The 25,126-nt window shown below is 39.4% G+C and overlaps 1 protein-coding gene across 4 annotated transcripts in view; it reads right to left on the bottom strand.

Annotated features, from left to right (window-relative positions):
- Window positions 1–1,471: 1,471 nt before the first annotated feature.
- ZFYVE28 (zinc finger, FYVE domain containing 28) overlaps window positions 1,472–25,126 on the bottom strand; it is a 79,611-nt gene continuing 55,956 nt past the window's right edge. For 2 of the 4 annotated variants that reach the window (XM_009069688.1, XM_009069689.1), the window contains 6 exons: window positions 17,197–17,205; window positions 16,333–16,487; window positions 15,639–15,755; window positions 14,218–14,322; window positions 3,029–3,132; window positions 1,859–2,103 (listed from right to left, as the gene is read on the bottom strand). In XM_009069688.1, the coding sequence (XP_009067936.1) occupies window positions 1,972–2,103; window positions 3,029–3,132; window positions 14,218–14,322; window positions 15,639–15,755; window positions 16,333–16,487; window positions 17,197–17,205 (622 nt within the window). In that variant the 3' untranslated portion in view covers window positions 1,859–1,971. Of the gene's footprint in view, window positions 2,104–3,028; window positions 3,133–14,217; window positions 14,323–15,638; window positions 15,756–16,332; window positions 16,488–17,196; window positions 17,206–25,126 lie in introns of all 4 variants that reach the window. The other 2 variants (XM_009069687.1, XM_009069686.1) reach the window with 2 other exon arrangements.

The following is a 25,126-nucleotide window of genomic DNA, read 5'->3' as shown; positions in this document are numbered from 1 at the left end:
AGCTTAAATAAATATTCAGTCCATTAAATAAGATTTTTTTTCTCCACAGAAGCAACTTTTGTGCATATTTATTTCACAATTGAAGTTTGTTGTAAGTTTTTATCCTATAAAAGAAGCATTAAACTTGTTGTGTTTTTTTTTCCTAAAAATAAAACTGCAATAATCATTGCAATGTGAAGCCTGAGATTTAAGCCTGAATAAGTATCATTGCTTGCACCACATCCCCCATCTCCCACCAATCACCCAACCCCACACCTCTCCAAACTCTGGTGAATGCAGACACTCCAACTCAAGGATTTCACGAGAAGGATCCCAGGGAAGTAGTAATAATAAAAAATATATAAATAAGGTGAGGATAACACATCATAGCTGACATTGTCTACAAACAGCATCATAAGGCTTGTGCATTACACAGAAACTAAGTGAAGCTGTTTCATCTGATTCGAAATGACAGAAGTGCCAAACTGCTGCACCCTTATATGGCTCATTAACACTGAACAGTAAACCACTTAACAGGGGAATGTTCCCACCAAAATAAATAAATTTGAAAAAAAAAAAGTCAACACTGGCCAGTTTTGCTTTATCATTTTGAATGACAACCTTTCTGGAGAGTAACACCACAAACAAGTACCTCATCCTTTTCTGTAGCTATCACTTTGAAACACAGTGTAACACCGTGAGTCAAGAAAGGGGACACAGGAAAGAGCTCTTGATCTCGTTTCCTCTGTCACCACAGCACACACTGTCTTGCTTTTCATGTGGCCAACTCAAAGCATGTCCAAACGCCTTTGAAACCTCAGTGCTCAGGGAGGTCTCACTGCAAAGAGTTTGTGCGAGATCATAGCATGAATCCACACGAGTCTTATTTCTTTCCTCTCTGAGTGGAGACAGAAATTATTCCCCAGTGTTTCAAACTAATACAAGTGTTTTCTGAGTTGTTAGCATGAGTGAAGTAACAGTATGCAATATTTTACATGGTTACTCTGCCAAATGTGGACAACAAGTACCCTTCTCTGGCTGACCATTCTGTAGGACCTTTTAGATACCTCACTATGTATTTTCCTTTTAAAAATCATTTAAACAAAAACTCAGTATGGGAGAAATAATTTGTCACATCTACTGAATTTTTGCTGCTGAAATCTTTCAAAAATACCTATATTAATATGAATTAATTTATTTGGTAACCATCTCCTCTGAAGTTTAAGTTTTAAAGGCTAATATAGAAACCAAAGCTCTGTGTCAGACTTTTATTACCAGGATTTAGCATAAATTATTCAGATTATAAATACTTCCAAAACTCCAAAAGATGGGACTGGAAGCTGCAAGAATTTTTAGAAGACAACTTGGAGTTATTGCTCTGCTTGGTAAATGAAAGGCAACAGAAATAAACTGCTTTGGGACCTCCAGTGCTTCCTGTGAGATTCACAGAGAATTTTGCCTTTGTAAATATCGAATATGGATTTGAAATAGATTTGCTTTAATTAATCCTAGCATAGGGAGCAAAAATCTAGTCATGGGAAAGTTAAACTGCAGCAGGAGGGAGAGTGCTGATACCCACAGCCATGCTGGTATTCTAGTGAGCACAGGAGTGTCAGAGCTTTGGGACTGATCTGCTGGGATGGACTAGTGAACCAGCTACTCTGTTCCTAGCGTGTAAGATAAGCAGCAATGCTTGTTCAATTCTCTGAGCCCTATTCCTTCCACACAGTGCATTTGTTCTGCATATGGCATCGTAACATTAATGTTATAAATTTATGGAAGACTGTACTGCAGCCTCAGAGCTACAGACGCTTCATACTTCCCTTTAGCAGCTTAGTAAAATGCAATAAAAACTGTCTGTACAAAATTTATAATAACGGATGTCAAAGCCTATGTGCCCTCATGGGGTCCCTCTTTCAAGTTAATTCTTGGCTTAGGTCAAAGATATCAGTCTGTGTCAGACTCCAGAAGACACACCAGTAGTTTAATATGTCAGATACCAGCTCTGTCACTATAGAAAGGAGTGACATGGAACATGTAACAGTGAGTGCAAACACGGACAGGCTTCATCTGACCATAACGAGGTAATGGAGCAGAGTGAGAGGAACAGCGGGAACAGAAGATCTGAAAAACAAGAGGGAAATTTCACTTCAGTTCCTTTGAAGAACAGGATGGGACAAATTGATTTCAAGACAGGGGAGAGATGACGGTATGTGCTGTGCTTTGGTCTGTTGGCACCACCACCCTCTTCAGCACAGCAAGTAAAAAGCCTCTGCAGGCAATTCCTTGCCCGATGACCAGATCGTCTGGCTGTGCTCAGCCTCTCTAACAAGTGTCCCAGCACTGACAGTAGCCAAGGCAGGTCTGTCCAGGTCTGCAGGCCACAGGGGAAGCAGCCCCACCAGAGATGCAAAGCATGGGTTTTAAAGAAAGACTAGTGGAATATTTGCGAGTCTCTCCAAAGTTCCTACCCCTGCCAGTCCATTATGAGGTTAACGAAAGCAGCTTCTCTACCCTCTTACTTTTCAACTTGTACACCAGCAAGAAAGCAAAATAGGATTGTAGATTTCTGGCTTCCTGAGGTACATGACTGCTTTTTTACTCTCTTGCTCCTTCTTCCTCCCATACAAACTCGCAAAGCAGCAGTCCTACACACCCCAGTGATCCTGAAAAGGTTTAGAATCGAGCAAAAGGACACACTGTCCCTGCAGCTGAGCTGTATGCATCACCCCTCACAGTGCATGCTGCTGTGGCTCGTTAAAGCTTACAGCAGTAGCCCAGAATGACTCTGCAGTAGAGGGGGGGGGTGTTCTCGAATCTCAGCAGGGAATTCTGCCTTTAGCAGACAAATGCTTATTGCTGGATAAAAGTCAAAACCCTCCCCAACCATTTCTAAACGTAGCTGAGCTGGCAGCCAAGGCATACAAACCCACTTTTGACTTGAAAACCCTCGCCAAGTGCACACATTTTGCTGTGCAGCAGAGTTTCTGTGGTACACGTGAACTTGCTGCAGTCTTTGGTGGACAGTTTCTCATGTCTGAGTCATTACCTTGCCACAGCTCCGACAGTGGTGTTTCCTGCGAATGACTGTGAAAGGAGCCTTGCATGCAGTGCAGTAGCTGCAGACTTCATCTGGAACCCAGTCAGGAGGATCTGTCAGAAACACAGCAACAAAAGGGAACATAAATCAAATGGGAATAAAACCAAACAGGTGATTACCAGATCCTCAAGGAAGTAGGGAGAATGAAATATAACAGCAGCTGCTTTCATCTGCATTTCTCGAGGTGCAGCTGCTGCTAGGTGAGCTCAGGATGCCCAGGAGGGCTCAACTCCCCCTTCTCTGCCAGGCACCCACCTTTCGGCAGAGCACAGCAGGCACTGAAACAGTGCATGGCAGCTTTGGACTCAAATAAAATATAGCTTAGTCAAATGCAAGTGGCATGGAAAAGAAGGTAAGTAAAATAAAGTGTGAAGACAAGAGACTATTAAAGCCGAGCTGGAACACAGGTGTTTTTTGTGAATGCAACCTGCCATCAAAACAAGCTCAGAGCTGAGATCATTCCCAGCCTATTCAGCTCTCCCTCCAGAAAGGCCAACTGCTTTTCTGCAATTAGGCAAGCAGCTCTACAGGTAATAAACCCAAAGCCTGATTACCATCTGCTAAATTATTAGGACTCTTACTGGAAGTCACCAGTAACTACATCAAAACCACAAAATCAAGTGTACAAGACTTAGCAGAGAAAGAATTCGATCATTATCACAAACAGCATGTTTTGGTTGTTTATGTCTCCTCTGAGCTCTCTAACCTCTCATAAAAGCCAAGCAGGGAAATGATTTGGTTTTGGCAAAGCAGAAGTCATTGGGTTCACTTCTGTCGAGCTGCTTCTGCTCGTGACAGGCTGACATGACCTCAGAGTCTAGAATCACAAGAATAGAAATGATGTAACTGATTGCTTAATAGGTTGGTAAAAATCTAATCAAGGGTAAAGCAAGTTCTATTCAGAAGAAATCCATGAATATGAACTGCTGGATGTATTTCCCCAAGTTCTCTGTATGCAGCTTCTGAGTATTATTTACAGTTAGCAAGCCTTGCAATTGCTGATTTATAAACCTGACAAGCAAGATCCCTGCCTCGAGGAGCATATTATCAAACACCAAAATATATGGTGCAGTTAATGCAGAGGTCAAGGGGCCTACAGCTACAGGCAGAAAGATGGTAATTAAATGAAAAATCCACTGTTTCACTCAAACATAACCATGACCAGTTTTCATGTGTTTGTCACATGGCAACATTTGTCAAATTAAAAGGACAAAGGATATAGCATTCAAAGCAGAAAATGCTCAAAAAGCAGATTAATAAAAACTTAGAATTTGACTCAGCTTTTTATGGGCTCATCTAAACTGTTTTAGAAGTTGAACTAGTTCAAGGAAGCACTCCTGCACTTAATGGACAAACTGGTCTGATAAAAGTTACAACTACAGGGCCAGCAACCACAGCCAGAAGTCAGTGTGCACAGAAATGACCAATGTGGTGACAAAAAAAAAGGAGACTGCACATAGAAGCCTTCACCTTATCTTTGGGAACAGTTTACCAGAAAGTGTTCTGTGGGGACAAAAGGCTACAAATTCCTCTTTCAGCAACAGGGAGATGCAGGACTGCCAGCTTAAGTCAAAGCACTACTAACAATGAAGCCTGGAGATTTTAATTTCCAAGTCTTTTCCTTCTCTGCAACCTCCCTAGCTACCACATGTAGCTTGCCCAGTGAAACTTACTCCTAAAATCAGTTTATGATGTCGATTTTGAACACTCTAATACTTTCACAGAAATCTCTGATCTGAAACCATGGCAAGCCTGATGACCTTGGAGCATCTCCACGTTCTCCACCCAAGAGTTTCCTTGGGTTATCACATATATCCAAAACAAAATAGAATAAATCACTAATAGTATTCCTGTTTAAAACTTGCCATTACACTATGTAGATTATGTTTTTAGGGGTTTAACTATCTATTGATACTCATTGATTCTGAAGACAGCAAAATTTGGGAAGTTAGTCAAGCTCTGTGCCACCAGGTCTCCTTCTGCAAAGGTGGAAGGTTTGGTAAGATGCCTCCTTTGCTACTGATGCTTTATCAGCTGCATTGTCGTGTGGGCTACCATGTTCAGCTAGTTACTAATTTTATTGTTCACAGAAAAGCCACAAAACACAGGCCCTTTTTGTACACACTGCAGCATGTCAATATGATCTGCAACTTCTGCAGCAGCAAGAGCCATCATCACTCCTTCCCTTAGATCACAATTAGTCCAGACACATTATAAGCTAACGCAACTCCACCAGAAAGACTCTGGAGCTCATCAGCAGACAGCAGCTTTCTTATCAGCTGTTTACTTTTTGATTTGCTTTTTTTTCTTGTTGGGGTTTTTTTTTTGAGGGGGGAGATGTGTTATTTTTTTCCTTTTTTATCTGTTGTTGCTCTTGAAGTACAATGCTGAAAGTTATTCTAATTGTTTTTCCATGGATAATTGAAAAAAACCAACCCAGCCAAACAAAAATAACACCTATGAGAAACAGCAAATTACGATACATAATGACCTTAAACTCAGAGTAGTCACATAATCCACAGTTCATGGTTACAGAATTACTTGACTGATTAATCTGCAACCTTTGTTTTTATAGCTGCATTAAAAAAATATCTCACAACTTATTGGTACTCAATGTATTGAAACAGTACAACCCTCTCCCACAGCACAGGGACTTGTTCTGCCTCCACGCTGGTGTCACAGCAGCTGATTCACCAAAGGAATGCATCAGTAGATGAGCTGAAGGGCACACTTTTCCCCAGACAGTGACTCGTCAGCAGTAAGGCCCTTTGACGGGGCCGTGCAGCCCTGTGCCCTGTTGCTTCAGGGCCCGAGTGCCCTCCTAACATCCCAACTCTCACACCAAGATCTGCTGCACTGCAGCACACCCCCAAATAGTAACACTTGGTTATGTAACAGCTTTTAACATTCAAAATGCTGTACAAATGTAATTGCTTCAATCCTCATCACCCAGCTACAGTCAGTAACTGCGTGCGCAGAAATCAGGAGAGAAATGTTTTGCCCAGAATCATACTGGGGTGCAGTCTTGAAATAACATTTGAAATAAACTTCGAGCCATTATCCCTATCTCTTTTCTTCCAGTTGTGACTGAAAATGTTCCTACGCTGAATATATACATAGAGCTTTGAGAGGATGCACTTAGAAATTAAACACAATCCTGGCTTGGAGCTAAAGTGCTCATGCTAATAGGAATGATGAAGTCCTGAATGACTTGGACTCTCTGAGCCCACCCAAGCCCCTGGGGCAACAGAGTACCACTCCTGAGTCCCCTTCACCAGCCGCATCTTGCTCAACCTTGGGAGCAGCTTTTCTGACTTACATATATTAACGATTGAGTCATTGGGCTTTTTATAGAACGGGTTTTTGAAATACTCTCTGAAGAGCACTCTCATGAGGGGATAAAGCTTCAATCCGAGGAGCAGAGTGCGTTATACGAATTAAACCCTGAGCATGAGCCCAAAGACGTGCTGGAAGCAGAACAGCAGCTCTGCATCCATAGGCTTTTTATGTTATAGTCCTTCTCCAGGCTACGCCGCTCCATTAGCCCTGCATGCTGCACAAATAGAAACATCCAGTCTCTAAAGCATTATCTGCCTGTGCTTCGGGGATTTGGGCAAGGAATGGAGGGAAAACCTTGCTCATGGGCTAATTGGCCCACTGCTTTATCATGCAATGAGAGACTGGAGAAGTCTGTTGGGAAACGAATGAAGTCCACAGCACAAACATCAAAGAGGAGGAGGAAGGGAGGGAAGGGATTAACGAGACAGAATGCAGAAATAAATTTTAGAAGAAAACATTAAAAGCATGTAGAGGAAAAAAAGGCAGAGAAGGGAAGAGAAGTATTTAAATGAATAAGAAACAAGTTTAGAGAAAGCAAAAGGCACAAGATAAAATTAAATAAAATTAAGTAGTGTGAAGGCTGAAAAAGACTATTCAATAATCTTGCATTACAATTTCTAATAAATCATGACATTGTATGCTCTTTTCATTAACTTTCTCCTGTAGCCTTTAGAATTCACCTTCACATGTCTATGCCACCTCATTAGCTAAAAATGTTTTCTGCTCATATGTCACATAAATCCAAGATGCTTGAGCTTTAGGAAAACTATAATCATGATGAAAAAATCCCACAAACACTGTAAACTGTCAAAAATGTGCAACAGACCTAATGCAGTCCCATCTAACCTTAAAAAACCAAGGAGAACATCCCTTTGTCCCAGAACACACAACAAAGAGAGCCTGGACCTGGATCCATCAACAGTATGGATTGAAACAACATGAGACCAGAAAGCTTAAGCTCATTCAGTGGTGCTGAGACACAAGAGACCAGGGCAGGGAGAGAAACAATCCCCAAAGTTGTTGGAGCTTGCAGAAGGCCAAGTCCAGCAAACCTACACTCTGGCAGGAAACAAATGAGGAACATGCACACACAACTCCCTGTTGATGGGCAGCTGCTAAACCTGAAGCTTGTGGTGGTGTTTGCATTATGGCCTGGCAATGCAGAGAAAAGACCCTTTTCTGCATCTTTTGTTTTGATCAAGTATTCCTAATGTAAAACTCCAACTGAAAGTTGCTCCTGCATCGATATGTATAGATTTCAGAGCACATTATGCAAAAGCCTGATTATACTTCTCCCAAACTAACCTGAAGAGGAGTGTTCCTACAGCAGCCTGTGGAACTCACACCGCTGCAGCCGTCACAGCACATTACCCTCACGGCTGAAAAAAGGGTCAGATGGGTTTGCTGGAGCTCTTCTGACGAAAGCAGGAATTGTAAATTCTCACAGTTTTAAGCATGGAAAGTAGAAAACTAAGGTGACTTGGCTTTATCCCTCACTTCAACTGCCACAGTAAGATGAATCTTTTTTTGTCCCTTATCACATGTAATTTTCCACATGTCGTTCTAGGTAATCTTTGACTTTGATGTAAGATTCCTAAGAAGCAATGGTACCACAGTAATTTTTACCCTTGCTCAGTAGATTCACTGTTGATTACAGCTAGCTTGAAATTTTTTGATAAAAATAAATTTTATGCTTAAACAATACAATTTCATGAAAATTCTGGGGTGAAGGAGAACAGAGGTACAGATTTACTAGCATCAGCTCTTGTTAAATAGCTTTCCTAGGATGGAGTTTCTGTGCAAGTCAAGAAAGCTTTCACCAAAGCATGGAGCTTTGTGAACTTGCACTCAAGCCTCTGTTCTGCCTGATTCAACATGACCTTGAATGATAATGTCCTGTGGCAATTCTGCCCAGGTACATGATCAGCAACTAGTTCTTTGGCCAAAATAACTATTTTCCTAAAATGGAACCACTCTCATAGAAAACACTGACTTCCACTGAGATATGGTTCAAGTCTTAACTTTAAATCATATGGTCCAGAGACTTGGATCTTCCATATAACCATTACTAGGAGCCTTCTCTGTAAGAGCTACTAACCATTATAAAACAGGAAAAAGTTGATAATGTAGCTCTACATACTACACACCAGAACACTCAATACATGTATTTTTAGGACAAAAAGTTGCAAACCTACTCAAAATCCCAGTTATGACATTATGGAGCTGAACATGCCTGTGTTTTATAGTACTTATGGGATGTTTTCCCCTAAGTATTGCAATGAAGCCTCAACAAGTTCCACACAGTGCTGAGACAGAGGGATAGTCTTTGAGAAGGGAAAAGGCTCTAAGAATTCTTAAAACGTAAGTCAGATCAAATTATTGCACTACAACCCAAACCCCATAAAATCCTGTAATTCTACATGCATGATTAAATATGTTCAGTTGATTATAAAACATTGCCTCCATACGGAAAACTTAATGCCAGATTCTTCTCTTGCACAGTGTAAGCAGAGCTGCTGAATAAGGAAAAAGTGAGAAAGTTATGTGGACAGAACATGTTTGGCCACTGAACTGTAAAACAATGTAACTGCTTCCATTTAGAAAGTGTAGCTGGTCATCATCATAAATAATAGAGTAACCATAGGTGCCAGTAGGACAAAAGTAAACTGAAATATTCAGCTAGGGCTGAGGCTAATTCTAGACTCAGGGTGATTAGATTCTGCACACTCAGTAGCATGGGTGGGTTTTCTTGACCCTGTGACTTCTTATTGCAACAAGAACAAGAGCTCGAGCCTTGGGACTATAAATTACTGAATTGTGCTTGTGCTGCTGGTTAGAGAGCAGTCAGGACTTGTGACTAGGCACAAGTGGGTGGGTTGGAAAGGGATCAGGGAGAAATAGTGTGCTGTTGTGCAGCAAACAGATGCTCACATCACTTGGCACAAACAGGTATTTGTACTAGCAGCCACAGCAAATCCATTATGTCTGGAGTTATAACTAGGGGGTAAGCAAGGCAGTTCTGTACAGATGCTAGAGGATAAGGAGTGAAAATGCACATATAGTGGCAGAGAGAGCTGAGATGCTAAAGCAAGTATTTTCATGGAGCATCAACAACTTCATAATGCTTTCTGGTTCTTCTTGAAAAAAAGTAATTTAGATTTCTAGATGCCTCGTGCTTATTCTTAGACATGAAGTGTAACTTACTTTCTTAGCCAACCTATAACTTCATGAAACAGATAATTAAAAATATTCGTATTTTGCCAGTTGCAACAGATCAACCCTCCTGAGTAATAAATCACCCCAAAATACACATATGGCCAAAACTCAAGATTTACCGAAGTTCAGTATTAAAATCATCAACATCAGAAGGACACGCATAATGCTCCCAAACATGGTCAAACAGGGGCTTATGTTTGATCACATTTATAAACTGATAAATGAAAACCAAAATGCTTTCGAAGACAAAAGCATTAAGAAGTTGTGTGTGTACATCTATCTGTATATATGTGAATCTGCTGGCAAATACAAAGCAAGTTTTCTGTTGGGTCTAAAAACATGATCCCAGACGCACAAAAGGCAGAAAGACAAACTTCTACTTCCCTATGTTTGCTCTTTTAAAGCTGTACTACCCATTATGAATGACAGAGCTCTCTCCCAACAAATGCATTTATACTAGGTTAACTACAAGTAATTTTCCTACATTTTCAAGTGCAGAGGTTTCCTTCAACTCACGTGTGATCCATGCTGCCCACTCAGTCCCATGCAAACTTCTTGGTAAGCTTATTATCCAACAGTGGTTGCCCAGGCTGGAGCTCAGGAACTTTGCAACAACCTTCTCCCTGTGCTGGCTCATAGCTCACCAGGGCACAGGGAAAAAGGCAGTATCATAAAAGTTCCCAGGACACAGGTCCTTCTGCTATTACAGGAATTCAGAGCAAGTGCCACTGGCAGCGAAGAGCACAATCTATTTTCTTCTGAGGATCTGCCACTAGAATTTGCTTTGAGTTTATACACAGACCTTTTGTCCCCAGTGGCCATCACCTTATCATACAGCCAGGGCAAGGAATTTTACAATATTTAAAAATTATTTATGGAATATTGCATAAATTAGGATTATACTCCAGGAAAACAAATGTATTTGCTTTTCATTCTCTCCCTGTAAATACATAGTGCTTTTCATACTCTGTGAGGAATACAGGCATATGCTTCCTTGAAAAAAAATCTTAGAGCATTAGGACAGAAAGATGAACATACACACCACAGGCTCATCTGTACTTCCAAAAATGCTTTTGTTTTGGAATGCCAATTAGTCTGTAGTTTATTGTATCTCAACCTTCAGAAGGTCACAGGATTTAACTCTTACACCCTTGCCAATGTCAGCTGGCTCATAATAAACATTCATGCTTGTTTTACGACCCAGACCAGCTGGTGGGTTTTATATACAGTAAAAATGAAAAATCTGACAAAAACAAGTGATTCATCTTCATAATCTGAGTAGAGGCTGAAACTTTCAGTAGAATCTTAAAACCATTTATTTGTTCAGGTTGCTGGGCTTGCTTTCCTTTTTTTTTATTAGCATTGATTGAATACAATCTTAAACATTTGGTACTTTTGGTTAGAGGGATTTATTTGATAATCAGAAAGAGCTTTCCTGGCAGGTACCTTGCTGGACCTTCTCAAAGTGATACATGCTCATGTTCTGCAGCAATGGCAAGAGGGAGGAGCTACTGATGTGCTTCCTTTGCTTTATTGTCTTCACTTTCGGTTGGAATAATTGAGTGACCTGAGGTATAGAAATTATGTACAAAACTGGATGTAATTAATTTTGGTGTGGTGCTGTCAACATACTGGTGCAATGCTCTCAGACTTGGCGTTGAATCATTTACAGTGGTAACTGACGTGTCTCCTCTTGGTGACCCATGGCCAAAACCAGGACAAACCCACAGACCTGCTGCAAGAAACAGGGCATAATGTTCATGCAACAAAGGTTGCCTTAACCACCAGACATCTTCTACCTGCTCCCAAAGACAATCCATAGTCAGGGGTTGTTCCTTCCAGTGGCCAGTAAAAATGAGGTACATATGGGAGGTGTTATAAGAGGGAAAAGGCACATGGCTGCTGAGGTCAAAATCCTGCTGCAAGTTGATGCCTCATGCTGGATGCTTAGAGATATCAAAACCACGTATCCCATCAGCTATCACTGCATAAAGAAAGTCTGCACAGCGTTACCAGCGATGACACATGTGACCTGAAGGGACAGGGGTCTGGAATGTGTTGGAGGCAAGGAGACAGAATGGGTGTTTCTACAGTTCCCAAAAATCCAACAAACTCACCCACTTCAGATGTTCTTTCTGTGATTTGTTCTAATTTGGAAGGTGGAGCTTATTTCCATGCTCCCCTGAATCCTCCGTCTCTTTAGGATACAGAAGATTGCTGCCCATCAGCAAGTCTGAAGGCCAAGGAACAGCAGACTGCACTCGTTAGTTTATGCAGTCTGAAGAGCTGTACTGGTTTGTACGAGTAGATATTTACAGCATAACCACTTACACACAAGCCAAGTGAGACTCCCAGAGAGAGTGCAAGGAGACTGATGCAGACATGCCCAAGCCTTCCCAGTGAGCAACCACAGGTACCCAAAGCAGAGTACCTGCAGGAGCACTGGCTAACTGGCTGTTTAGAGGATATATTAGCACGAAACAACATTGTGCCAAGGCAGCCAAGCTCATTCTGGCATCCATGTCTACTTATTCAAAAGGGACTTGGTTTCCCTCAAGGCTCTGCTTTCTACCACACAGGCACAGGTAAACCACCTGCTATATGGGATCAAAGGTGCAGGCAGGGGGCTGGATTTGCTGTAGTTATCTGCATATGCTATTAATCCTACAGATTGGGTTTTACTGTTCACTTAGGGCAGGGAAATAACTGATTCACACTGCCCAGGTGCTGCAGGGGCTCCTGTAACTCCAAAGATTCCCCTTTACTGCACTTCTCTGAGGCCATAACATCACCTAAGTAGCCAGGCCACTGTCCTCTATTTCAATAAACAACATTCCAAGCCACAGAGACTGCATTTCCCCAAACATAAAACCTTCACTGTGCCAACAGAAGCTGCCATGAAAGTCTGAAGGAAAGCTGAGTAACATGCCAGGGAAGTGAAGTGACTTCAGTGACAAAATATACATTCACTGCAAGAAGGTTATTTAGCATCCTGCAGTTCAGAATAACTTGCTTTCAAGTTCTGTAAGTCAAATTCACCGACAGCATCAGGCATCGATTCAAAACAAAACAATATGAACTGAAATGGTGGAGGATGAATAATCCCCTGCATTCTTTTCCAATACAGCCCATACATGGTAAGGATTTTGCTTAAAGATTTGTTCTTTACTGCACCTTCTGTGACATTCTGAATTACAGCACAATAAAAAAAAATCAATTAAATGACTACTGAATAGTTCTTTATCTGCCTCCAAATCATCTTCCTCCAGAAGAGATAATATTTCTACAGTGCATTATACATGAATTAGCCCTGCTGTTCTAAATAGATTAGATCCTTTAGCCTGCAGCTTCAGAAGAAGAGCAAGCATGCAAACCATGGGTTTTACATAAGCACAAAATAACTTATAAATATGTAGCATTACTCTAAAATGTCATATTTAGGAGGTCTTTTTTCCCCCCAGTGATTTTTGATGTTTATTACAAATGACATGAACCAACATTTCTGTTGGTCACCACCTTTGCATACAAGCAGAGACACACACTGCTTGTCACTCAGTTCTCAGGCATCCTGCATTCCAGACCTCTCACTGGAAGGACAGGAATCTGTGTGGACAAATACATAACAATGCATCAAAGTTTTAAAGCACAGGGAAATTATTGCACACTTGAATTTCTGGGAAGCTCAGATACAGTTTCACAGTTGACAGTTGTCTTGTATTTCTCACTTGACCACAGAGATATTACTGCTCTGATAATTGGGCTCCTGGTGTGCTGAAACCACCACTTAGCCTTGAAGATGAAAGCTGATTGCTTTCTTGTTTGCTCCATCTCATGTATCTACTTTCTCTTTTCCTATTCTTTGACTGCAAGTGCTCTGATATCTTTTAATCCATTTTTTATCCTGTGTTTGCCCTAATAGGGTTTTAGTCCATAACTAACTCTGAAGCAGCTCAGATTAAAAGAAGAGAAATAAATTCCTGAGCTCTCAGAATGCCTGAATCCAAACCAAAACTGAGACTTAGATATGCTCTTTTCTTTAACTCACTCAGGGAGATTCGAGCAACCTTGGCAGACTTAGCTAAAATTTTTATTTGAAGCAATATGGTGAAGAATAGGAAAATAACCACCAAAATATTTTGATCAAAGACAAAAGTGGAGAAAATATAAAAGGTACTTTTACCACAGGAAAAAGCAGCACTTCCACCTAGAGCAAAGAATATAAAAACCTCTTTAGATTTGGCTGAGAGGACTTCACATGGGGCTTTGCATCTTACATAGCCCTCTGAAACTTGTCAGATGTAATGTCATACACAGGGTCTGTATATTAAAGGCTTTAACACATTCTCCACTGATAGAGAGGAATTCATACTGAACATGCAATTTGTAGATCAGAGTTTCACAAGGCTGTTAGAGAAAACCTGAAAGAGATATGCTTGGTTTATCACCGGAGTTTGTCTCTAAAACATACTATGACAACATTTTATACTTACTTTCCAGAGCCAAACATAAAAAGACTTTTCATTCTAATGACTTTTGTATACAACAGTGTTGTCTCATTTTAATTCTTAGAAAAAAGAAAGTACCTTCAAAGTCCCCATCTCTGGCTTTTGCTGCAAGTTCTGAGGATGATATACTTTCTTGACATAAAGCACAGTCTTCCAATGCTGCATTTCTTAAACCATGATTAACTGCAAAACAATTCAGAAAGTACTCATATTTTTCCAATTTTCACTTAAAAGACTCTGGGATTAGACTAGAGTAGCACCTCCATGCACCTTCTTAGATTTTTGCTTTTTCTTTACCCTGACAGTGATTTAAAAGTCTCCTCTATTCTTCTTTGGAATGACAACAGAAATGAAAGATGCTGTTATTACGGGACATAAAATCCTCTTACTTCTGGTAGTTTAGAGCTCCAGTTTCTTTATTACTCTTATACGAATGTTCAGGAGCTATTGCATTCTCTCTTTAGCATTTCTGTCTAATCCCATTTATTTATTTATGTTTCAACAATGACAAAACCAGTCTCTTTTTGCATCATTACATGCTGCCACCATAAAACTGCTGGCAGAAGTTTCAGCCACAAGTAATAGAGGACTGTGATGTTGTGCACCATCCCACTGCACAGCTGGGTTGGATTGGAGGTTTTTCTGCTAACTTGATCCAACTTTTAACCAAGTGTTTTACATAGAATGCTCAATGCTTCTAACTGAAACTGGGAGAAAGAGAAAGGCAAAGTTTTCAATCAGAAGGAAAGGGAGTGGGGAAAAAAAAAAAGACAGGTCTGATCACCTTCAGATGCTGATAGTTCTAATAACAAAGGACAAAGGTAATTGCAGTCTTGCTGGGATGACCTGGTTATTTTTAGATAAGACAGCAAACTTGCCTTTTTGAAAAAGAAATAATCAAAATGGTCACAGAGAGAAACCCTTTCATTGGCTCATGTTCTAGTCGTGGTTCCATTATTTTAATTAGCTAGAATTCAAATGTGGATATTTTTCTAGTTTGAAGCCAAATTCTTCAATTTCTTCAAGACAGGACAGATTTCAGCATCATATTGAGCCTTCTTATCTTACAGTCTGCTCTTTTTACACAGCTATTTGAACTTCCGAACCAAAGACACATCTTGGTAAATTTAAATGTACCCATTGTGAAACAATATTTGGGGGGGAATAAATCTATGAAGTCTAAACCCTGCATAGATTATGCTATGACTATATGGGCTACAAACACTGTGCTGCTGTTACACATAGGAATGTGATGCACTTTGAGGACTAACTCTTCAATATTTGCCTTATGACATACTCCTGTGTACCTATACTTGCAGTGACTTCAACCTGTTTACAGGCTCTTTCCATGACTTGTTTTAAACTTAGGTTAAATCACTGTACAGTGAGTCCTGCCAAAATACAGTATGTTAAGGGAATTATTGCCACATAGTTCATGGATCCCCATTGTTCTACCAGCAGAAATTCACTATAGAAAAGAAATGTTTAAATCTCTTTGCCTTTCTTCTGCTTTTCCTTGTCTTCTGTTTCAGGTTTGGTCGCCATGACTTCAAACAAGGTCTTTAAGATACTTCTCAGATCACTGGCATAGTTTGTCTGCAGCTGGTCAGCAACACCTTAGGAGTTTGAGAAAATGGGTAAACCGTTATTAGACTATTACACCATCCTTAAAAATAGTACTTAAATTTGCCTGTTGCTACCAGTAATGGTCTCATTTATTTTTAGGAGATCACTTGCTCACATTAGGAATAAAAATTGAACATTTAATTAAACTAATTCGCCATAATGGCCAAGTTACATTCTGGTCTTTATGCTACCTGCAGGTCAATATATATCTTCCTTATCCTTTGGCAGGAAATACAGAGAGATTCCTTTCACATCAAAATAAAACTGCTGCATCAATTTTATTTCTTGAACACAGGGCACCACCATGAAAAAGGAAGCACTTCGAAGTCAAATTTGACACATGCACAAACTCTTCATTGCTACAGGTGTCAGATGTCTGTGTCTCTGGCATCTCTGGTGCTGTAAGTTCCCATCAGGTAATAGCTCCTTCTAGACCAGACTGCAATTTAGGCTCCAAAATCAGAGTCTCCCTGCAGCTTCATCTCTAGTCATCTCTACTATAACTTCATGTGCACAAAAACCCCCTAAAAACATTCCTAAGTTCAGAACAAAAGGCAACTCCCTTACCTGAGATACAGACAAAAAGGCGATGAATAAGGTCATTACTGCCATGAAATCTAGATCTGATCTTCTCTCGTGTGGCAATTTTAGCAGCCTGCAAAGCCAGCTGGATTTCTTCCTGGTCGATGTCATCAGATGAACAAGAACTTGTCATTAAACTGCTGTCAGAGGAAAAACATAATGTAAAGGAAAGTAATGTAAATCTTCACTCAGTTGTTCAGGATGTTCAGCAAATCCTAAAGGATTTATGACTCAGGCAAGACTCTATAGCAAACCAGAACTAATTGCTGTAAATTCCTGTTGAAGTTAATCAGCACACAACCAATCACCATCACGTTTGATTTTCACTCTGTGACACAGCTGCAAAAAATATTAAGCAGAAAATCACTTGTCCATATTTTATTTCATTTTCCTTTGCTATTATGAAGTGCTGTACCATTTTGCACATTAACGTCTTCTAAAAGCTCAGTCCCAAGACCGTAACTCCACCAAAAATCCTTAAGGGGAATATCAACCTCAAAATGTGAAGGTCAGTTCTGAAGTCAACTTAGAAATTTATTGGTGTGGAAATTAATTTGAAAAAAGAAATTCTGAATTATGCTACCTTAAAATACCAAGAATAGAACCCAAATATAACCTTACAAAAAAGAGTGATAAAGTATCATTTCCACAGCAGAGAGGTAGATTAGTCCTCTTATAAATGTAACAGTAGAAATTGCTGAAATGTCAAACTCTTGTAAAAGAATGGCTCATCAACTCTAAAGAGATTAAAACGTGTCACCAAATGTCTACTCAAAAATTAAATTTTCTTCCACAAAGGAGGTGCCAGCCATTCCCAGCCCTTCACCACCACCACCTCCACCTCCCCACCAGCTTCCTCTTTTGGAGGAGCAGCTTCAAACAAGCTGAGACTGCAGGGAAGCTGTGGTGGGAATCCAGCTCCTTGAAATACCAGGAATGACCTTTAAGTATTTGTAAATCAAGGTGTCTTCTTTAAAACAGGGAGTACTTCTGGGACAAGTGGAACTTTGCCCTGAAAAATCCTTAACTGGGAGTAGAGCACAGGATGTGATTACACAGAAGCCCTAAGGATTCACTGTGCTGACCAAAGGAGTCATATACCTTCCTACTCTACTACTTTCAAAGACAGAGGGAACATGAAACAATTTTTCTCCACATATTAGAAAGAAATTAATATTGCCAATTGTTACAGAAAAACTAGACTATTTCACTTATACTTTTGCTGTCCCAAACTCCAGCAGACTCTTACTTTGCAGGCAAGTACTGTTAAAAAACAGTTCCTAGCTGCATAAGTAGCATGTACAATGCATAAAAAGTAATTTCTAACACATTTCAAGCTTAATCTGCTTTAATAAGGTACTGACACATCACCCTGCAGATCCCATCCCCATGTCAGTACACATGAAAAGTGATTACAGGAAAAGACACATAGGTAACTGATATTTATTTATAACAAATTTTTATAGAACATCGTAATTTTGACATTATCCTTGTAGGCTATACAGGTAATCCTTTGAAATATAAAAATTAAGATATTAGGCCATACAATCCTAAAAGCCCAAGGAAAAACAGAACTGAAAATAGTAAACAGTGGAAATTAGTTATCGATAGAAATATCAGTGAAGACTGTAGGATGAGTACCTTAACTAGCTCCTCCTTCTTTCAAACACAGAGTAAAGAGCAGACTTGCAGGAGACTCATTTTGTGCACATTATCTACTGTTATTAGTAAAAGAAATTTCTTGTAAAAATGTTATTTCTCTGCTTACAGTTCCAGCAACATCACAACTGATTTGGTTTATTACAGATACTGAGAACTGAGAGAGAATTCTCTTTCCATTTTTCTTTGCTTTTCTAAAGGGGATAATATATTTAACAGTAGGTCTGTCAGTGTGGAAAGGTCTGTGTTCGAGCCAATGAAAGGTTCATGTAAGAATGTGGCTTATGAAGGAGTAAACTGGAAGGCAATAAGAGCCAGGAAGCAATTCCTGACTCCCAGTGGTGTGTGGTTACACCACTGCCTATTCACACAAAGGCTGGTACAGATAAAGGAGTTTGTCTGCCTTGTGCCATGGCCAAATAGGCTCTACCTTTTCCTTGTTTTATTGTTCTTAGTGATATCCCCATGTACCCCATGTACCCCATCAATTGCTCTGCCATGCAAGCATGGACCTCATGGCAGAGCTAAACAGTCTGTGCAAATAACCCAAATACAATGGTCTCTTTCAGACTCCCAACACACAAAAACCTTAGTGCAGGGGAAAGCAGGGGCACTGATTCCAGGATGACTCTTCCCTCCAAATCACAGTTGAAGAAATATTTCAAAGTAAGGTGTTAAGTGGGCAGAGAGCTGTGAAGAGTGCTTTTCAAGAATATAAGCTACTTGGTCCTTTCCTGTTTTGCAGCAAGGAAGAAAGGCTCATTCCACAATTCTGAGCAGTTTTAATAATAACATTTGCCTTTCTGAGTCTTCTCCAGCTGGGAGGAATGCAGTTTTACCTACTTCCTAATTCCTCCAAGGAATGTGGTTTGACCTAATTCTGTTCCAGACTATTCTCTTAAGATTTTGTGGTGTGTCATTAAGACTGGTCATGTCACCACAAGACTGGCTGGAACTGTTTTGTCCTGAAAACCCCCAGCACAGAGCACACAGAAACTGCTTCAGCACTGTGGGATGGAAGGTCAGCATGTATGTACACCCACACTTACAACATACTTTATATGCACAGTCACATGTAAAGTACAATATCCACATGCAGGAGGTTCAGAAAAGAGGATGTTCTGTAGTTGGAATTGCTTGTGCTACCAGAAAGGAAAAAGTGAATGCTCCAGAAAAATTTAAAACTGGACCTAAGAATCACTAGAAATTGCTTTTACCAACACAGCCAAGTCAGATTTAGACAAAAATGACTCTTAGAATGACTAATGACCATCTGTTCTTTACTTTAAAATTTATCTTACTGTTAAAGAATTTAGCCATAAAATTAATATTCTAAGGTCAGAAATACTCTAAGAACAGAAACATTGCAGTTGTTTCAGATGAACAGCAAAAGATCCAGCTTTTTCTTTATAACAGGATACCCCAAAGAGCAGTGATTGCATCTATGCTAATTGATTCTCATGATTTTTGAACTGCCATTATAGAAAACAAACCTGAAATTTGATTTACAAAGTTCAGTTTACTTCTTTTTTTTCTGTTGTTGTTCTATAAGGAATACCTTTCCTACTTGGCTTATCTAACATGTGTAATTTGGCTCAACATTCTCAGCTGATAGCAGATGTGTAGGAAGCATTTCATTAATGTCAGACTACACTCAGATCTGGAATGCTTCACAGCCAGTGTCTGCAGAATGCAAATAGCCATTCTACTGCTACAGGCAAGTTCTCATTTTCTCAACTTCCTGCTTGAAGGGAATCCTGAATTACCCAAGGAATTAGGCTAAGAAGAGATAAGACCAAAATAAACATGGAACTCCTCTTGTGAAATGTTTACCCTATACACAATGCTTATCATGCATTTATTTTTCAGACTGTAAAAACACTGCAAAGGTAACAGATCTGAAGGTGAATATAAGAAAATAGAAGACAATGTCAAAGGTTGATTCTAAACATTAGACCTGCTTATACCTTAAAAAGGAACAGATACCCTTTGGCAGATAAAATGAATTAGCTTTTTGCCTAACTTGGCTAGCACCTTTCTACCAATTTAAAAATTACGCTTCACTTTTCACATTGGAAGAGTATCAAGACACTTTCAACACTTTCAAGATGGATCTCTAGAAGGGTTGCCTGGTCTCAAGGCTTGACTGTGAAATTTAGTCAAGTATGTCCAAGCAAACAAAAACCAATAAGGTAATTGTACACAATATCATCTTTCATCAGAGAACACAATCTGCTTACCAGCTCTGATGTTCCAAAGGATATTTGTGAGCCAGGTTAAGCAGCAATTTGCATACAGAATGGGAAACAGGACTGTGGAACAAAAAGTCTGTGACTGACATTTTCAGAAGTGGTCAAATATTTTAGATAATCATATGTGATACTGTAGGCTTTGTGTTGTATTTGTTGGTTATTGACACTCATGCAAAAACAGTAAAAGCAGCAAAGTCTAAAACTGAACAACTAAAGTAAATGGATTCAAAGTTAGTTCATATTTAAATATTTTATATTTGTGCTCAAAAAACAGTCAATAGGCGTAGAAATCTGTGATCACTCATAGACGTTTCCTCCCAAATTTGTCTAGGAATGTTTGGTTCTTTAAACCTGAAATCGAATGCAGAATGTATGAGATTCTCTGAGAGAATTTCCCATTACTCACAAACCAACCCTCTGAGTATCTTCAGAATGCATTAAAACTACAGCAGTGACAGATAAAAAGAATTAAAAGCTTTATGTATCAAATATGATAAATGCAAAAACATATATTGCATTATGTTTTCAAACAAATCACAAACCCCTTTTTTAAAAAGTGGTTTGGTATTATTAGCCTTTCAAAAGCAATAGGTGGTCACTACTTGCAAAGGAGAAAACCCAGCACACCTCTTCTACTGCATATCATAGAATCAGAGAACGGTTAAGGTTGGACGATCTTAAAGATAACCCATCTCCAATGGAAATATATGATTTTGTCACCAAATTTAACAGGAAATTAAGACCACCCTTTAACTCTGATTTCAGGCAAGGTCCTCAATTACAACTACTGTTCAGGAATAGATTTTAGAAGGTTCTCAGTGGTGTCTTTTAACAGAGAGGGCCAAACTCATCCCAGCTAAGCCTAAGAGCAAAACCCTTGGAACTTCTATGAACAATACTCAAAATGTTGACTAGAAAAGTGTTAATACTTGATTCAGTGACTACTCTTACCATTTATGTTATGCTAAACCCTGTGACATCAGGGCTTCCTATTCACTAGCTCTGGAAATCTGCAAACTACACAAGCACAAGCAGAAGTGGGATGCAACTATTTGCAATGAAACAGGTAACACCTTCCTGCTGCAGTGTGAATTTAAAGCCTGTGAACCCACTTCACAGTGAATTCAAAATCTATGTACTAAATGACACTATTCTGATCCAGAGACTTACCCAGAGATGCATTTTGAGACCAAGCTGCTCTTTAGGACAGTTTGATACATGCAGTGAAGTAGCAGGTGAGACCTTTTTTACAGCAGGGAAATGTGAAAAGTTTGCAAAAGGTTTTCTGTGATTTCACACATCCCTAACGTCCTGCATGAAGGACATTACAGTTTTAGACCATGCTGAAGGTTTTTACAAAGGGACAGTAGCCCAATTCTTAACTATAAATTAGAGTTCATTTAAAAATTGATGAGAGACTGCCTACAAATTATCAGAGTGCAGTGCTCAGACATGAATGACGTCAGTTCATTTGCACTAGTTGCTCTTGACAAAACTCTCACACTGTTATTTAATGCCATATGTTTTGAATAACTAACGATATATACGTGTATAGATACATCATGTAATGAATTTCCCTATATAGGTATGTTTAGAATACTCTGATTCTTACAATACTTCTCAAAACACATTATCAAGAGCTCCCAGACTTTCATTTTTGCTCATACAGAATTTAGCACAACAGCCACCTTATGCTCTGGGTACAGTACCAATAACATACACTTTTTCTCCAAGCTACGATATTTAAGGTTCTCTCCCATTTGCATTTTTTCATACTTATGATAAATAAAACAATTAAAATGCTCGCAGGCAAATCCATGCTATTGTTTGCACAGAATTAAAAAAACTACTTCAGTAACTGGTACATTGCTCCCACTTATATTTGCGTAGGCTGTAACTGGAAATCTCACCACTAACCTGTCAACCAAGCTACTGCTCTTACTTTTCTACTTCACAGGCTGTAGTCAACTCTGGGTTCCAATCTGCTAAAAAGAACAAACAACTACTCCAAAGACCATGTGAAGGATCAAACACAATAGTTGGGCAAAGACAAAGGCTGCATACACGGGGAATGAATGACAAGAGGAAAATGAGAGGGGTTTGGGTAGGAGAAATGTGACTCCACATCAGTAAGAGAAAAAAAATAAAATTAGTACTTCCCATCTTGCTTTTCGCAGTACCTCCAGTGTTTCTTTTTGGATACACAAGAAACGCAATAAACAGTAGGCTAAAACCTGCTGGTTTCTAACGTGGTAGTTTGATATGGTTGGGAGAAAAACTCAGAGTAATGGCTTCTTATAATTATTTTAAGTGAAGAGGGTGGCTACACACTCAATTTTAGAGTCATTTAAACCCACGCCAGACCATGTCTTATTATTTGGATAATAGCACAGAGTTATTTAGCTAAGGATTGTATTTTAAGAATGACCCCAGAAGCCACATTTAAAGAAGACTAAAAAAAGCTTTAATGCAGGAACTTTATTTCCTGACTTTTAATCCCTAATATTTTATTAAGTCAAGAGGGCTTTCAAATGCAATCCCTTAGGTATGTTCTCTCTATTTTAAGAGAAAACCCTAAAAGGGGGGGATCCACCAACCAACTCACCCTTAAAGCATACCCAAGGCTTCAAAATTTGTCTTGAGAAACAAATAATAAAACTGCATCCAAATCCCTCGAGTTAACAACCACCAAAAGAAGGGAACTAGACTAGACAATAGTATTATCACATGTAATAGCAACATCCAGCTCTAGACACAGTAGGACATGTGCAAGAAGCCCCATCTGCTGTCAACCTTTTGAATTCCTAAGTAGGGGGAATTACTACTTTTCATGCACTGCAAGATCTGCAGAAGCCCCTTAGCTTCTTTTGCCCCTGTAGGGGTGGGCAATCTGAGGCTGGCTAATTAAAATAAGAAATTTGGCTAACAGGATTATCCATGTGTCCTAAGTGGTCTCTTCAGTGAGAAAAAAAATCCTGAGCATTCAAGACTACTGAATTTGAAACCAATAGCAACAACTTCTGCTCCATACCCTGGCAGCTTCTGCAGCTGCCCACTCTGAAGAACATCTTTCCTCAGCCTTTCAAACCTCAAACTGCAGAGCATTCTTGTTTGGACTTTGTAAAAAGCACAGCTGTTAAAGCAGCACCTTGCTAAACAGACCCACTACATGAAACTACCTCAACAACTGACTTAGTCAAGCTCACTGCCACTCTGGACTGGGTTTTCAGATGAATGCAAAGATACAGCATTTCAAATGGGAATTAAAACAAACAACATTGCAGAATTTATCAACTTTAACAGTGCTCTCTCTCAAATAGCTTTTTTGGTCATTATAGATAAAACTTCTATAAGTGTGCATATAAAAAAAATATCATTAGTAATCAACAGGGCTGTTTTCTAACCATCAACTTTGATGTCAGACACTTGGAAGGTGCTTTTCCTCAGAATTTAAACTAAGAAGGGATAAAGCCTGCCAGATAAAGTTCTGGTAAGATTCAAGAAAAAACAGAACTGAAAATACAAGTAGTTAGAATATTGCTTAGGTTCTAAGAAGATTATTTTCAATTCCACCATGACGTTTTTTCCTAACGCCTCCTTGTAATCAAACATACATTTAAAGCTCACAAACATTCACTCACACTGCAAAAGGATAAATAAAATTAATTAGAGCACAGAAATATTTCAACTTCACAAATAATACTGACCTGGGAAAACTGAAAGCGAAACCACAAATAGCACAGCACTTATGACAAAACAGCATGTAATATCAGCTCTGCTATCTGATACAGGGATAGATGTGCACCAGTCCCAGCTTTTACACTTTATCCAGAACCTGACACAGGACAAGCAGAACTTGGATACCTGATGTCATTTCACAGGGCTCTTCAGCAATGTCCTCTACAATACACAAACCACTATTCCACACACCACTGTAATGAGTGAATGAACTTAGTGTCCAATTCGGGTGGCAGAAACGGAGATGGAGAACAGCCTTGAGAAACATTTTCCACCAAGAGGAATTCTGAGGGATAGGGAAACTTATTAGCACAATGTTTTAATATTGCTTCCATCAGTTGCCTCAAAAAATAACACTGAACAAGCAGCAGAAGCATTAAAGCATCCCAGAGTCTAAGGGAATCCCATAGGAATTGTGCATCCAGACGTGGGAGTCAAAGCTGAGAAAAGCTAATTAAAGTATTAGGTGGAACCTTAAAATTTTAATTAGAAAAGAAAGCTTTGTCTTCGTTTTGCACCTTCATCGCAGCTGTAAGTATGAGGAAATCCTCTTTTTTTGCCTCCAATCTAATTGTGGTTTTACAATGTATCTTTAGGCATTGACAAAAACTCTGCAAAAACTGCAGTTACTATAGTGATTTTAATTACACATAATTGCAAAACTCCCAAACATGCTATTCTAGGGGTTTTAGTGGGGAAAAAACCCTAATCTGTAAAATAAAATCTCATTTCTGAAAGCTAGTAATTTTGTTCTATTAGTATCTCAGGGAACACCAAGTGACATCCAACAACAGATTTTTAACACATCACCAAAATGAACATGATTATAATTGTGGCCAAATTACTAAAAATGAAAATTACAACTGAGCTCTGTAGAAACAAGAACACAAACCCATTATGATCACTTCGTGTCAGTCTCCAACCAGACAATATGTTTGATATGCCACTTGGAATACAGCCCCAAATGGCAAATTTTAGGGTGTCTACCAATTTTGCTAAAACAGTCTTATTGCCTCTGCCACTGATGCTAGTCAGCTTAAAATATTGCCCTATTTTACTTGATTTACACAGAGAGCAATATATGCTATATTTATTTCAACCACATTGAACATTTTAACACCTCTAAAATG

Source organism: Acanthisitta chloris, unplaced genomic scaffold, assembly GCF_000695815.1.
Source record: "Acanthisitta chloris isolate BGI_N310 unplaced genomic scaffold, ASM69581v1 scaffold15132, whole genome shotgun sequence".
NCBI classification, from domain to species: Eukaryota; Metazoa; Chordata; class Aves; order Passeriformes; family Acanthisittidae; genus Acanthisitta; species Acanthisitta chloris.
Note: the sequence above shows the minus strand (reverse complement) of the source record. Positions and strands in the feature narration are given on the sequence as shown.